The sequence below is a fragment of the Pseudonaja textilis genome, chromosome 4, assembly GCF_049901715.1.
Source record: "Pseudonaja textilis isolate UNSWEBS1 chromosome 4, rPseTex1.2, whole genome shotgun sequence".
Classification (NCBI taxonomy): domain Eukaryota; kingdom Metazoa; phylum Chordata; class Lepidosauria; order Squamata; family Elapidae; genus Pseudonaja; species Pseudonaja textilis.
In genome coordinates, this window is record NC_141993.1 from 84,687,988 (window position 1) to 84,705,418 (window position 17,431).

The 17,431-nt window shown below is 43.1% G+C and overlaps 1 protein-coding gene across 1 annotated transcript in view; it reads right to left on the reverse strand.

The window, feature by feature from the left end:
* The window catches only part of LOC113439697 (kininogen-1), a 34,598-nt gene that overhangs the window by 13,202 nt on the left and 3,965 nt on the right, over nt 1–17,431 (reverse strand). Inside the window, exon 2 of the mRNA XM_026705661.2 lies at nt 16,665–16,773. Within this exon, the coding sequence (XP_026561446.2) occupies nt 16,665–16,683 (19 nt within the window). The 5' untranslated portion in view covers nt 16,684–16,773. The remainder of the gene's footprint in view (nt 1–16,664; nt 16,774–17,431) is intronic.

A 17,431-nucleotide genomic window follows, 5' to 3' on the forward strand; every position in this document is an offset into this window, starting at 1 on the left:
CCAGGCTGTCCTATTAATATGACTTTTGGACACAGGACCTTAACCAGGGGCGGGCTTCAAACATTTTAGCAAGGGGTTCTCTGCTTGGATGCTGGGTGGGCGTGGCCTAGTTGGCCTCCTGCACCATGGTGGGGGGGAGGGGAGTTTTTGCCCTCCCTGGCTCAGGAGACTTTCTTTGAGCCTCTGGGAGGGTGAAAACAGACTCCCGGGACTCCAGGAGCTCTCTGGAAGCCAGAAACAGGCCCATTTCTGGCCTTCCCAAACTTCTGGGAGGCCTGTTTTTCACCCTTCCTGAGCCTCTGCACATGCCCTGCGCTTACCTGCACCCAAAATGTGTGGGGAATCCTGGGTGGGAGGGGCAGGGTGGGCGGGGCCAACCAGGAGTGGGATTTGGGGGTTCTCCAAACTGGGCAGAATGTTAGCTAGGGGCTCTCCTGCGAACCCCCAGTTGCCCATCCCTGAGTTTAACAGGGCTTTAGGGTTTATATTTGAATAGATGTACATAGGATTTTCCTATCAAAAAGATGACCTCAAGGCTTAATTGCTGAAACTTTAGAACTGAAACATTGTTTATCAATTTTTCTGGTCAAATATCAACTTGACTGATTGAACCCTTATTCTCTAATGTACAATATTCCTATTCCATCTTTTACAGCAGTAGAATCTTCATTTAGATGGTGGAACTCAGCTCGTGTTCCCAAGACATAGAGATTCTGCAGCATGCTGGCCTTCCTTTCTATGGTGCCCTCCAGTTCGCTGCCCCTAAACACTTTCACATTACCTGCTTAGTTGTCAATCAATCAATCGATCAATCAGAATAGAGCTGGAAGGGACTTTCGATGTCTTCTAGTGAGTCCAACCCCCTACTCAAGCAGGAGAACCTATACCATCTCAAACAAGTGACTGTCTGGTCTCTTTTTAAAAACCTCCAGCGATGGTGCATCCACAACTTCTGGAGGCAACTTCTGTTCCACTGGTTAATTATTCTCACTGTCAGGAAATTTCTCTTAAGTTCTAGGTTGCTTCTCTCCTTCTCTCCACCCGTTTGTTCTTGTCCTGCCCTCAGGTGCTTTGGAGAACAGCCTGACTCCCTTTTCTTCTTTGTGGCAGCCCCTCAAACACTGGAATACTTATTTTATTTATTTCTTTATTTGATTTGTCCATCATTTACAAAATAATAGGTACAAGTATAAACATGAGTAAGAATACAGAAAATAGGTACGATTAAATGGGGACAAGAGGACAGGGACAAGAGGCACGATGGTGCACTTATTCATGCCCCTTAATACTGCTATCATGTCACCCCTGGTCCTTCTTAGTTGTAAATAATTGTGTGTGTGCGTGTATTCGATTATTTAAACTTATATATATTTGATTATTCCAAAATTTAGAGGGTCCAGGAATAAAATTCTGTATCTATGTCAATTTTGTAATAGAAATAATGGACATACTTTACTCATTTATTAATTTAAACTTATATGCTGCCCATATTGGTGACTCTAGGTGACTTACAATCAATAAAAAGGACAATATAAAACATTAAAATAATAAATAGTAATGCTAAACCTGGTTTAAAATGGACAAAGATGACTAAAAAAAGGGAGCAGGATGCCCAGGAGAAGGAGGTGCTGTCTTATCTTAGTTCATTAACTACCTCCAGAATGACATGATACCCCCATTAGCGCCAAGGCCTGTTGGGAGATAGTTCACTTCAGGGCTGGGGCACTTTACTTGTGGCTTTGACAATTTGAGAAATCGTTATGTTGCAGTTTACATTTGCTGCTAGTGATCCCATTGTGCGCTTCTTCATTGCATCATAGTCGTTTATATGTGTACACACAGAGCTTTGGAATGGTTTGTTCTGTTCCACTGAAAATAGTTGTGAAAGCTATATGTAATCCAACATTATTATTTTTTTACATTGGTCGTATATTTTCAGTGGGTTAACCTATGCTCTTCCTGATGTTGAAGCAGCAGATACATCCATCTGTTCCCAGAATTTGGATGCTAAGAATATCTGGAAGGCTCCTAAGTCAACAAACTGGGTGACCAGAAAAAATTTCCACTAAGTAATATTAGTATCAGCTCTACAGGAACCTTGTCACTAGAAGAAGGCAAAAAATAAATAAAAAGGAGAATTAAACCCCGCTTTTATCAAATAATTTCTTTGTGTCACTTAGAGGATTTTTTCCCCCAGGGATCCAGATGGCATTAGTGTGAGTGTAGAATAGAGAAAAGAAACACACAGAATTGAAACTTTTTGCCTTATACACACAGAGTCAAAATATGACTCTTTCAATCCATGGAGATTCTCAATCAGAACAGAACTGAATAAGAGAATTGGGATCTTGGAGGACTTCAAGGCCAACCCTGTGGTCAAGCAGAAGACTCCATACAGGGGTCTCCCACCTTGGCAACTTTAAGCCTGGAGGACATCAACTTCAATGAGTTGGCCACAGTGAGTTGGCTGTGGCAAGTTGTCCCATTCTGGTAGTACACACCTATGACAATGTCATTTCTCCCTACCCCTTTATATTGACCCATATGCATTCTAGGAGGCTTTCATTCTTGGTTTTGTGCATTTCTGTAGAGATGTAGTGATCTTTTGCATGTAAGGCCACTTCATTTCTTTTGTTTCTTTTGAACAGTTTGTATCCTTCCATCAAAGGGCTGTGAAAATATTTACAGATCCCTCATAAACTGTTTCAACTCCTACCCTCAAAACGACACTATAGAGCATTGCACACCAGAACAGCTAGACACAAGAACATTTTTCCCCTGAAAGCCATCACTCTGCTAAACAAATAATTCCCTCAACACTGTTCATCTATTACAAAGTCTGCACTACTATTACTATTAACCTTCTCATTCCTCCTTATCACCCATCCCCTCCCACTTGTGACTGTATCACTGTAACTTTATCGCTTGTGTCCTTATGGTTTATATTGACTGTTTCCTAGTATGATTTGATTGCTGATTGTACCCTGTGACTATTATTAAGTGTTGTACGTTATGATTCTTGATTCTTAACGAAGGTATCTTTTCTTATGTATACTGAGAGTATTTACACCAAGACAAATTCCTTGTGTGTCCAATCACACTTGGCCAATAAAGTATTCTATTCTATTCTATTCTATTCTATTCTATTCTATTCTATTCTATTCTATTCTATTCTATTCTATTCTATTCTAAAAAATACAATCCAATCATGAGTTTCTTCCCACCAAGTTTCGGTAATGAAAATTATATCATACTTGCCCTTGTGGACAAGTGGACTTGAAGTGGACTTCAAGTTCACTTTGGTTGTTCCCCAAATGCTCAAAGTTTGTGGAACCACCAAGGTGAACTTGAAGTGCTAGTAAAGGACAGCAAGTATGATATAGATTCCATTACTGAAACTTGGTAGGATAAAATTTACAAGTTGAATGTACTGATGGAAGGATAAACTGTTGAACAAACTAGTCAAAAGAAACGGACCTAACAAAACAGAAGGTGGAGTTGCATTATATGTCTGAGATCACTACATCTTTATTGAAATGCACAAAACCAAGAATGTAAGCCCCTTTGAATTCATATGGGTCAATATAAAAGGGAAAAAAATGAATGACATTGTCATCGATGTATACAACTGGTATCATCAAGGTCATGGTTGTCCCAAAGGAACTTTTTCCAAAAAAAACCCCAACTTGACTTTCTTGGAAACAACTTCTCTTCTTGGATGGGAAGCGAAATATTTTTTAAAGAAAAAAACCAAGGAAGTCCAGTTACCTTTCAGAAAACACACCTTTTGGGATTATCCCTGTAGGATACTGAGAAAAGCTTATGCCCTTTTAAATACCGAGGCAGGACTCAGGCAAACACACCAGGAAAAGCAGTTTCTGATTAATGTTTAGAATTTAGAATCAGTTGACTTAGGGTTTGAAAAGGTGGTAGAACTGTCCCTGGAGATTCTCCATCCTCCAGGTCATGGTTGTCCCAAAGGTGCTTTTCAAAAGGCAACTGGACTGTCTTGATTTTTTCTCCCTTGAAAATGTTTCGCTTCTCATCCAAGAAACTTCAGTTCACCTTCATTTGTTTTAGTTCAGTTTTTCTTCAGATCTGAGAAGCGAAACGTTTTCAAGGAAACAAACCCAAGAAAGTCCAGTTGCCTTTTGAAAAGCACCTTTGGGGCAGGTGGTAGAAGTGTAACTTCTTCAGAAGAGCTCTCTGTTGACTTTTTATGTCTATGTCTGTGGCCCTGTTTGTGTCCGTGGGCAGGGCCAAGCCCTGCCTGGTTTCATGAATGTGGTTTCCTCTCAGATTGGGATGAATTTCTACTCAACTCGTGGTCTTCTGGTATGAATAGAAATTCTGGACATATTTCAGAAAGGGGTGAAACCTGGAGGCACCTTAAGATACCTCTGAAATGTCATTCCGTTATTGGGCATTCTGCAAACAATGCATTTATTTAAATGCATTCAACATATTTCGTTCCACATTTCCACTTTAACAAAGCACCAATACCAGAGGTGGTATTCAGCAGGTTCTGATCAGTTCTGGAGAACCGGTAGCAGAAATTTTGAGTAGTTCGGAGAACCAGCAAATACCACCTCTGACTAGCCCCACCCCCATCTATTCTCTGCCTCCCATTGAGTCCCAGCTGATTGGCTGGGTCTTCTTTGGTTGCCCTGCACAGGAGAACGGAGCTGGAAAGCAGGTTAGTGGGATTGGGAGGGAATGGAGATTTTATAGTATCCTTCCCCTGCCATGCCCACCAAGCCTCACCCACAGAATTGGTAGGAAAAAAAATTGAATCCCACTACTGACTAATATACCGTAATTGTATATCAGCCGATATATTGGAACACACAATATTTTATTGTCTGAAATTAAGTAGAAATGGGCACTTTTCCCTTCCAGCTAGAAAATATTTCTGAGCACTAAGAGGGCAACTTTTTTTTTTTTATTAGCAGGGCAACTATTTTTATTAACATTTTTGCTTTTCTGGGCAACAAGACCTGCTGTGAGATAAGAGAAAGCCAAGTTGGCAGGCTAGGATTTTTTTTCCCATGTCTTTTTTTTTTTAAGTGTGTAGTCTGGCATTGTCTGTTTTAAAAATCAAAGTGCTGCCAGGAAGACCATCCACATGTTTCTGGAAACTATGTGGTAGCTGATGCAACTCTCTTCCTCTGCCCCCCGACATCCCTGTGTTGCTTTTCTACATCTTTTGCTTGAGGAAGCTGTGTCCGTCTACCAAGTGCTAGGATCAGCTTGGAGACGTTTTAGAGGCAGATTTCTTATTTCTGGTGACTACCAGGTACAGTATATTCAAGCTCAGCACCCATCATTCCCAGCCAAAATGGCTGTGGTTTGGGGAGGTGAAGGGGAATAAAGGGAGTTGACTTTCAACCCATCTAAGAAAGATGAAGATGAGGTGTTAGGAATGTAAGTCACCTAACAGTTGGGTTTTACTATACAGTGTAGCTGTGTGCTGTTTGTGTGTTATTCTTCACCACTCTCACTACGTCTCCCTGTGTGCGCTCATTCTCCTAACAGGGAATTATCTCAACACTGGTTATGGGCCCAGGTCATACCTAGCTCAGGTAACTGAGAATTGGTGTGAATGCACAGTACTGTATACAGACAGCTGAATACCACCCCCCAGAGGGAGGGAAAAGCAAATAGGGAGCCATTGGAGTCAAGAAAACAGAAACAAGCGATGGAAAGAAGCAAACAGAAGAGAGGAAACACATCAAGCAATAACCACTGGGCACTCAAACTCAATCAATGCAAAAAAGGTACATGTGCAAGTCACCACAGAAGGCCAGCCATGCGAGGTGGAGGTGGACTCAGGCTCGTATTTATCAAAGGTATCGTGGAATACCCTAAAAAGACTAATACCTGATATAAACAGAGCTCGAAATACAAAAACTCACCCTAAAGGACTACCAGGGAAACAGAATTCCTGTAGTAGATACCGGATATTTCAAAGTTGAATTCAAAAAACGCACTAAAGTCCTTCCATTAACAATAGTCAACTGGGATCGACCCAGCCTACTGGGACTCGAATGGTTTGCACCATTAGGAATCGGAGTAACCGGAATAAACAGCATTACTGAGACAGACTGGGAAGAGAACCTGATGAAAGAATTCTAGGATGTCTTCAACGGAGAACTGGGCAAGTAGCAAGGGTCCCCTATTTCATTTAATTTAAATCCAAATATAGCCCCTATAAGACTAAAGGCGAGGTGAGTTCTGTGGCTATTCCACCATTAAGCAGACATTGTCAAACACGGATACAGGGATGTTTGCACGTATCTAATGACCTTGTTTTAGCCAACCACAAAACGTTTCAATATGATCACGAAACACTGACTGTTGTTACTTTCCATCCCAGGATGATAAGCAAAACTTGCAAACTATCATATGCCTTGTTCTTTGTTCTTTGTTTATGAGTTCTTCCATATAAGGTAAAACTCTGCTACCCCCTGTGTGCTCCCCACCCGCTTGAAAGAGGTTAATAAATGAGGTTTGTACAGAGCACCCGAGGCTTTTCAGCTCCTTCTCCAGGTCCCCTCCTTCTCCTCCTCCTCCTCCTCCCATGCTGCAGCTGCATCTGCCTGGGTCAATCCATCTGCCTCGGGTGTGAAGTGCTCCTCCTATGAAAACAATCGGATGTCTGGTGTCTGTTATTGGTATTCACCCTTGCGAGGGTCCTCTAAACTTCTTCCCTGCGGGGAACTCCATAGGCAGCGAAAGAACGCAGACGGAGCAACGGACCGGTCGCCGCTGCGACAACTGGGGGCTCGTCCGGGATCCGTCTGCCTTCGCTGTCTCAAAGGTGTGATCTCTGTCTAGAGGTGCATCTCCTTCACTCCCGCTTCTACGCACCTGGCAAAGGCATCGTACAATCGTAAGTAATGGGCTCCTCACTTTCCAAAGTTTCATCAAGTCATAGGGATGAACTTTATACTATAGTGAAGAAGGCTAATTCATTTCAAAAACTTAATGGCACCACTGTATATCCTCTTTCAAAAAAATCATTGACTAACTTATTGACATATATAGAGGAACATTGTCCATCTTATCCTGAGAAGGGAACACTCCGACACTCCTCATGGCAGAAATTGGGGAAATATCTACACGATATCCCCGAGCCCCGCCTGAAATATTAACATCTTGGCGGGCTGTCATGGCAGCATTAAACACACTCTATCCTCCAAAAGAGAATGCTGCACCTCTTACCTCTAAACCCCTCTCTTTCTTCTTCCTCAACTAATCCTGCTAAATCTGGAGATCCTCTTGTGGCACAGGTGGAAACTCCCTCTCTTCCACCACCTTACATCAATCCTGCAGAATCTTCTAATCCTCCCCCTTCTGCCCCCACTCCTTCTTCCTCTCCACTAATTCCTCGAGGAGGCCTTATTAGCAATCTCCTTTCCTCCCCTCTACCGTTGGATGATTCTGAAACTCTTTCTGCCTTCCTCTTGCCCTTTCCCGGGAGGTGGCGGCAACCCTGTACATACTAACATTGAATTTAAGGTCTTGAGAAACATAAAAGATGCTGTAACTAATTATGGTCTGCATTCACCTTACACTAGAGGCATACTTGATTCCTTGGTTTCTGGTAATACTGTCATGTTGCTCTATGATTGGAAAATGTTGTTTTCTATGCTTATGACCCCAGCACAATATGTTGTGTGGCAGTCTGAGTATGAAAATGTGTTGATGTAGAAATAAGGCGAGGTTTGCCGGCAGCAGTCACGGAAGGCCATCTTAAAGGGACAGGGCAATTTGCCACTTTAGTTCAACAACAGACTTGTCCCCGCCGTGCTTTTGCCATCATTCACATGTGTGCAATGAATGCTTTGAAACGGGTGGATGATACAGACTCACAATCCACCCAAGCCTTTTTAAAAGTAATGCAGAATCCTGATGAATCCTATGCCTCTTTCATTAGTCGCTTGCAAACTGCATTGGATCGTCAGATTGACAACGCTACTGCTAAACAGGAATTACTCATGAAATTGGCCTTTTCTAATGCTAATCATGACTGTCAAAAGATTTTGCAACCTGTTGCTAACAAGCCAGGGGTTACTTTGGCTGAGTTTCTCCAGCTTTGTAGAATTGTTGGCACAACCTCCCATAAATGGATGCACTCGCAGCGGCTATTTCTTCTTCTTTACCTACCCCGCTTCCTCTCCTGATGCTTTTGCTTTAACTCATAATGGCAATTGTTTCAACTGTGGAAAGCCTGGACATTTTAAAGAAAGGCTTTCACTGGGCTTCGCAGTGTCATAGTAACCCCCTCTGCTCAGCCTTCGGGAAACTATGACCCTGGTGCTGTTGTAACGCTTCCTTTAACTGCAACTCTTTAACACCCTTGCCTCCTCCATGCAAACAACATTCTCTGTTCTGCTTTCAACTGCTCTACGCCCCCCGCCCGTTCTCACCTCACACGCTCATCTTACTCATTCCAAACTCCTCTTTGATCATGGAAGGGATGGTCGCTGCCCCTTTCTCTCTTAATCGCCTCTCTCTTGGAGGTGAAAGATCTTTTCCATGGCCTGTTAACACTATAGTAGCCACTCTTGTTATTGCAACCCTTTTCCCTCTATTCCATGCCCTCACGGGCTTGATCGCATCATCCCTAACTGTTCGCCTTTCAAACTCTCTCAATGGGAACCCCTTTTTCAGACGTCAGATGTATTACAAGACGCTCTGGAAAAGTGGATTGGTCCCATCTCCTGCCATCTCCCTTCTGACCCCCGTTTGCAATTAATTAAAACAAAACCTATTACCTTTTCCTCTCCAGTAGTTGCTTTTCCATTAATTCAAGCCATCACAGTTTTCACTGATGGGTCTCTGAATTAGCTGCTTTTAACTTAGCCTTGAAAACATTTTCTGAACAACCAATTAACATCATAACGGATAGTCTATATGTCTCCCAATTGGTCTTACATATTTTTGAGGCATATCTATCTCCTTCTATACAACCATCATTAATGACACTGTTGCTTCAGCTGCAAATGCTCATTCAATCTAGGACCCATTCTCTATTTGTAGCCCACATACGAAGTCATCAACATCTACCAGATTTCTTTCAGAAGGGAACCAGGTAGCTGATACTGCTTGTAAAGTACTTCCCATCAGTATTAAGATGCCTCAACCTTCCCCTATATTAGCAGGGGAAAGTCATAGTTATTTTCATCAAAACAAAAAGGCTCTGGTTAAACAATTTGGTATTTCTCTGGAAGAAGCAATGGCAATCATCCAACAATGCCCCACTTGCAGTTTGCAAGCAAAACTTTTCCTCAAGGGATTAATCCCAGGGGCATAGAGGCTTGTGAGACATGGCAAATGGATGTCACTCAATTCTCACCTTTTGCCCCTTGGAAATACCTTCACGTGTCTATTGACACCTATTCAGGGTTCATCATAGCCACCCCTCAAAGGGGAGAAACGTCAAAGCACGTTATCAATCATTGTATTCGGACCTTCGTAGTACTGGGACCGCCAAAAAATCTAAAACAGATAATGCACCAGCCTATATCAGCTCTCAATTTTCTGAGTTCTGCTATCACTGGTCCATTATCCATAAGTTTGGGATTGCCTACAATAGCCAGGGGCAAGCTATTGTTGAAGGGCTCATCAAACCTTAAAATTGGCATTACAACGATACATGGGGTCAAAAGGCCTTAAAGGCCCCCTAGCCTCCCAGTATTACAAAATGTGTTAAATGTTTGTCTGTATACGCTTAACTTCCTCAATCTCACTGGCACCCTCCCCTGTCTGATGGAACAAACGCTTAACTGTGTTTGTATGTATGTCACTCAAATGGCTGTTTGCATGTTTGATGCCTATATTTCCCCTGTTACCCTCCCTCTCTCATGACACTTTTTTTTACAGCTCCAAGCACTACTGAAGGAAAGAAGTAAGCCCTTGTTTGTGGCTCACATAAGAAGTCATCAACACTTGCCTGGATTTTTATCAGAAGGCAATCATATGGCCGATGAGGCCTGCAAAATCATGACCTCCTCCCCTTTTCCTCAACCACTTTCGGCTGGGGAGAGTCATGACTATTTCCATCAAAATAAGAAGGCCCTGGTACAGCAATTCGGGATTATGTACCAGGAAGCCACAGCAATAATCCAACAATGTCCCACATGTAGTCTCCAGGCTAGAGGTATCCCTGAGGGTGTTAATCCCAGGGGTATCCAAGCTTGTGACACATGGCAGATGGACGTTACTCACTACCCTCCCTTTGCTCCTGGAAATACATTCATGTGTCCGTAGACACTTATTCAGGGTTTATTATGGCAACATTGCAAAGAGGAGAGGCAACTAAAAATGTTATTAATCACTGTATTCGAACATTCGTAACGTTGGGATGTCCAAAAATTCTCAAAACAGATAATGGTCATGCTTATGTCAGCTCTCCCTTTGCTGAGTTTAGTCATAAGTGGGCCATCACTCATAAATTTGGTATACCATTCAATAGCCAAGGTCAGGCTATTGTGGAAAGGGCAAACCAAACTTTGAAAAATGCCTTGATCGGCACACGGGAAAAAGGGCTTAGGCCCCGAACCTCCCGGCGTTACAAAACATCTTGAACATTACACTCTATGCTCTTAACTTTCTTAACCTCACTGGCTCTCCTCTTCTACGGCTGCTTCTCGCCATTTTACCAAGCCAGTGCCCCCTCCTCTCGCCCTCTTGTCTATTTCAGGCAACTTCCAGATCCTGCGTGGAAAGGCCCTGCACAGCTCATCACGTGGGGAAAAGGATACGCTGCAGTACAACTTCCTGACAAAGTGCTTTGGGTTCCTGCTCGTTGTGTCCGCCCCTACCATGGGCCACCCAATGGCCACGACTCTCTATCTCTCACCCTCTTGCTGACAATGATATCTCCAGTCTTTTCACTCTTTAATGCATCTCCAGGGGTTATCCTAGCCCCCTTCACAGCACAGTAACCTTTACTTATGAGGACAATTCTCTTCCTGCCTGCAATTATGCCTTTCAGCATAATGGCCACACTCTTCTGCCTGCTTCTGAAATCACTCTCTCATATTATTATTTCCTTGCTTCATTTCTCTGACTATACAGGTAACTTCGCAAACAATTGGCTCCTATTCTTGTTTAGGCTTTTCTTTTAATCATACTTACCTCAATCATACTGTTCTCTTATTGTCTACCCCCTCTTCTGCTTTTCCTCCCCTATCTCCACCGTTTCTATCCTGGCTACAGCTGCTTGATTCCAACGTCTCCCCTCTTTCGGAACGTCTGGAGAGACACCTTCACTGCTGCATTCCACCCTGCGACTCCGCTGCCTGCCTTTGGAGATCTACTCTTCCATCTTATTGGCCAGGCCATTATAAGCCACCCTCGGATCGCAGACACACATCGCCTCAGATACCCCGCGTTTCCAGGTCTCAGCTCCATTTCCAACGCCATCATTTCCGTGGGGTCGAGGCTACGCAGCGGTCCAGCTTCCTGACAGAACTCTTTGGGTTCCTGCAAGGTGTGTCCGCCCATATCACCGCCCACAACCAGCGGAGCCATCATCCGAAAAAGATGACAGCACTTCTCTTCTTCCTGCTCGGCTGTTCGCTTCACTGGACTGATGGGACATCCACCAGCCTTAAGACCCACAAACCACACAACATCACATGGGTCATCAAGGACGCTTTATGGGCAAATACTCAACTCTACAACTAATTACACCATGATTTCTTTCTATTTCCCCAAATTAAATTTTGACTTTGCTGAAATGATTATGTATTATTGACAAAAAAATCATTTTGTATTCAGGTACAATTGCTTCCCAAAATTGATGTATATAACTCAGAAGATTTTGTTTCTTTACTAGAACCTAGACAATATAACCTTAGAGCAAAAACAATCTATATTTGCTTTGCAGAACTTCCTCACTTCCCTATCTGAAGTTGTCTTACAGAATAGAAGAGGTTTAGATTTGTTGTTCCTCAAGCAGGATGGGTTATGTGCAGCACTGAAAGAAGAATGTTGTTTTTATGCAGATAGTTTAGGAGTGGTTTTAGATTCTAGACTAAAGGAAAGGCAAAGAGAACGAGAGGCTCAACACACATGGTATCAGGGTCTGTTCAACTTCTCCCCATGGTTAACCACCTTAGTATCTGCCATTGCTGGTCCTCTTATTCTCCTACTTGTCCTCTGTACCATTGGCCCTTGTATTTTGGGCAAAGTTTTGGCCTTCTTTAAATGCAGATTAAGCCAGTTGGATTCCAACCTGTCACGAACTCAGAAACAGGTAAATAAAAGCAACCTTTGTTATCATTCTCCTCGGACTCAGACAACGATGAAATCATCAAAAGTGTTGGTAAGACATGCATCCTAATGCACCTGCAAGCCCCAGACTCGGAGGAGGAGGGGGCAAGCAAGTTATCATTAGGTAGTGTTAATCTCACTTTCCCAATAAAATAAAAACAGAGGAAATGCATTACCTTTAAAAGGCTTGTTGCAATGTACTGTTACTGACTGGTACGATAAGTGATGGATGGACAATGGAATGTAGCCATGTGATAAGGTGTTGTGTGAAAAAAGTACTAGCTGGAGAAGCGGAGAAATGAGAGTAATATGGGAGAAACGAAAGTTATGGAGATAAGAGTAACTGGGAGGAGCTGAGAAGTAGGAGCATAAGATATCAGCTATGGCATAGGTTTGCATTAGCATAATTATGTAGAAAGCTTCTTTGTCCTGCTATGACATATGCATGTAGCCTATAAAAGGAGTACCCACTTGCCTGTTTAATAGGTCCATGTGTTATGGGACGATTGCTAAAATTCTTAAAGGGTCGCTTAAAAGCACTTGATAGTGAAATCAGTAATACTCAAAAAACGGTCAGTTTTCTCACATCTGTTATTGCATCCAAAGATTCCTTTAAACAGCCTCTGCTGGAATGGTCTTCTGACGAAGAGTCGGAGAATGAAATAGATGCAAATGCCTCCTATGCTCCCAAAGGAGCCCTATTGGCTATGAGTGATGAAGAGTCAGAAGGTGAGTGTTCCTCCTCGCATGAATTGGTACAGCAGGGTCTCAACAAACCGAAGGGTTTGTTGCCACCCTGTGAATCCATTTCAGAGGAAAAAGGACTTTACCTGGAGACGGCATCACAAAAATAATAAAAAAGGAGGAATTGTGGCTATTCCACCATTAAGCAGACATTGTCAAACACGGATACAGGGATGTTTGCACGTATCTAATGACCTTGTTTTAGCCAACCACAAAATGTTTCAATATGATCACGAAACACTGACTGTTGTTACTTTCCATCCCAGGATGATAAGCAAAACTTGCAAACTATCATATGCCTTGTTCTTTGTTCTTTGTTTATGAGTTCTTCCATATAAGGTAAAACTCTGCTACCCCTGTGTGCTCCCCCACCCGCTTGAAAGAGGTTAATAAATGAGGTTTGTACAGAGCACCCGAGGCTTTTCAGCTCCTTCTCCAGGTCCCCTCCTTCTCCTCCTCCCCCCTCCTCATGCTGCAGCTGCATCTGCCTGGGTCAATCCATCTGCCTCGGGTGTGAAGTGCTCCCTCCTATGAAAACAATCGGATGTCTGGTGTCTGTTATTGGTATTCACCCTTGCGAGGGTCCCTCTAAACTTCTTCCCTGCGGGGAACTCCATAGGCAGCGAAAGAACGCAGACGGAGCAACGGACCGGTCGCTCGCTGCGACAGAGTTCCTTTCGCGTTAAAACCAAAAATTGATGAACAATTAGTAAACTTATTGCACAGGGGGTATTAGAACCAATAGACCACGAAAGGTGGGAAATCCCAATTGTTACCCCTATTAAACCAGATGGGTCCATACGTATCTGTGGGGACTACAAAGCAACCCTTAACCATGCGCTAAAGCAAAGCGCATACCCAGTTCCAGTGATGCAGCACCTATTACATTCTTTAGGGGGAGGTAAAATCTTTGCGAAATTGGACCTTGCGCAAGCCTACCAACAATTACCAGTTGACCCAGAAACAGCGGAAGCACAAACAATTGTGACACACAGTGGGGCATTCAAATGCAACAGACTGCAATTCGGAGTTAGTGTGGCCCCAGGGGTATTCCAGAGTTTAATGGAATGCCTATTGCAAGGAATAAGGGGGGGTGGTACCATACTTTGATGATGTATTAGTATCAGCCAAGGGCAAAGAACAACTGAAAGACCGCCTAAGAGACGTCTTTAAAAAATTTAAAGAGACGGGACTTAAAGTAAAAAAAGAGAAGTGCCAATTAGCCACCGACAAAGTCAAATTCCTGGGATACCTCATAGACAAAGAAGGGATCCACCCCACTGAAAACAAAATCAGAGCAATAAAGGAAGCTCCCAGACCCAAAAATAGAATAGACTTGCAAGCTTTCTTGGGACTTATTAATTTTTACAATGTATTCTTACCAAGAAAGCAATGATAGCGGAACCACTACACAGGTTGCTTGATAAGAAAGCTACCTGGACCTGGGGGCAACGAGAAGAAACAGCACTCCAGGAAATAAAAAACTTACTTACATCAGACTGTGTGCTAATACAATACAGCGAGACCCTTCCAATAACATTAACATGCGATGCATCACCATTCGGCATAGGTGCCATACTCAACCATGTATTACCCGATGGAAGAGAAGCACCTATCACATTCTATTCAAAAACTCTATCTAAACTGGAGCAGAATTACAGCCAACTAGATAGGGAGGCATTGGCCACAATAACAGGAATAAAATGTTTCCACAAATATATTTATGGCAGACCTTTTTCATTTGTCACAGGCCATAAACCTCTCCTAGGAATCCTCACAGGAAACAAAGCTACACCTAACATAGTGTCACCGCGGATGACGAGGTGGTCTGAATTCCTAGCTGCCTATAACTACAACTTGATCTACCAACCAGGAAAGAACATAACACACACTGATGCCTTGAGCCCTTCCCCGCTACTTGATTTAGACGATGATCCTGCACCAACCACATCAACCCTTCAAATTGAGATGTTGGCAAACCTACCCAATAACAGCAACAGACATTGCTATGGAAACCATGAGAGACAGAAACCTGGCGCGGATTTTAAATTGGGTAGGTAAAGGGTGGCCAGAGACTGCAAGTGATGAGACTGTTAAACCGTTTTGGAATAGACAAATGGAACTATCAATCTTAAAGGGATGTATACTATGCAGGATAGGGTGGTCATACCAAACATATTAAGGAAACGAATACTTGAATTATTGCATGAGGGTCACCCGGGTATTGTCAGAATGAAGTCCCTGGCTAGGAGTTATGTATGGTGGCCAGGGATGGATAAAGACATAGGAGAATGGGTAGCAACTTGCAAACGATTCCAGGAATCTAGACCTACACCACCTTCTGCATCTATACACGAATGGGAAACACCTAGGGGACCATGGTCTAGAATACACATTGATTTCGCAGGACCAACTAAAGGACACACGTTCTTAATAGTGGTAGACGCTTACTTAAATTGGCTAGAGGTAAGCATCATGCACTCAACCACAACAGAAGCTGTTATTAGACAACTAAGGAAACTTTTTACGACACATGGATTGCCGGATTTAGTTGCATCCAACAACAGACCACAATTCACAGCAATAACATTTGAAAGGTTCCTGGCAGAACAAGGAATAAGGCATGCACTAACAGCGCCGGTACATCCGGCTACGAACGGACAGGTGGAACGCATGGTCCATTACACTAAGGAAGCACTACACAAATTGGGATCAGGGGATATACAGGGAAAAAATAGACAAACTACTAAGTATACAACACATTACACCAAACACCACAACAAATAAAAGCCCAGCAGAATTATTAATGGGAAGGAAACTAAGATCAAACCTAGACAGGCTACACCCCACATATAGCCCAGAAAAGCCAGCAGACTCCTCCAGTAAGTGCCGCATATTCAAAACAGGGGACCTAGTCTATGCAAAAAACCTCACAGGGGAACCATTGTGGATACCGGCAACAATAACCCAAATAACAGGACCCCGGTCATACAGGGTAGACACAGAGGATGGAAAGAGCTGGAGGAGACACATAGACCAAATCAGATCGAAGGACCACACTGAGAAACACTAACAATCAGGATGAGGAGGGGGGAGAACCTACACAAATAAAGGAATTGCCGCAAACATTAAACAAAAATAGCCAAACCAGAGAGGGGGGAGACCCCTCAAACACAAACAAAAGGGGAGGGGGAGACCCTCCACAAGTAAAAGAAGTGACAAAACAAACCCTAACAACGACACAACAACCAATACTAACATTAGTCCCAATCGGAAATCGCAAACACGTACCTGAAACTATAGAAGAAGAAAACAACTTGGGGATGCTGGAGCAGACTTCGAAGAACCATCAGGAAGCCACTCCTGGTGGGAGCGGCTGAGCCGACTCAACCAGCCAGGAAAGGCCTGGTGGGAGCAGCATGGCTGACTCTACCTTCCAGGAGGCTCCACGGAAAAGAACGGGAAAAACAGCAACCCCGTGCAAACAGTCCAGAGGCGAACTCACGACTGAATTACGCAGGTCCAGTTGGAACCATAAGTGCGCCATTTACGTACGTGACTACGTAAGATAGGTGAGGCCTGGATTGGTTAGACTGGACCACATGGGGAGGGGTATTATATATTTGCATACTTACCTATGATAGGTTGGTCCATGGTGGCGGGAGATTTGAAGAGACGTCATTGGTCACGAGCCGCGAGCAGCCGGCTATAAAAAAGGCTGCCACATTTCTCCGCATGCAATTACTAGAAAGAAAATAAAAAGGGAAAAGTCAACTGGGTCACGAGTCTTTTTTCCCACAACGCAACAGTAAGCATGAGCATGATTCAGGGAGTAAAAATGTGATGCAAATGCTGAATCAACAGAACTAGGAGTCTGCTTGGAAACCTGCCCAACATTTACCTTGGTCAGCCTGGGAAAAGCAGTTTTCAGAGCCACACAGAACATCCTTCGCTTAGCACTTTTGTAGGATAAACATTTTAAAATCCCACCCATAGAATAAACTTGTCCAGTAGATCCAAGGATTGAAAATGGTTCTCAATGTGCTACTATATTTGGAATAAATATAGCTAAATCAGGGATATCTCCTTTTATGACTTGTGGACTTCAACTCCCAGAATTCCTGAGCCAGGAATTCTGGGAGTTGAAATCCACAAGTCATAAAAAGCCATTCACTTCTGACTAGATGTTAAATTTACAGTAAGGGAAAAACAGTTTAATGCCGAGTAAGATGCAAATGGATGCATTTTTAGATTGTTTATTTTTACAAGGATAAGCATAATCATTTGTAATCTGCAGTTGAAGCCAACTCTGTATTCCGTTTTGTATTCAGGCCTATGTGCAATTACCTGAAAAATCATTGTTTTGCAATTTTATGAGCAATGGCTCATGAGGCTGTGGATT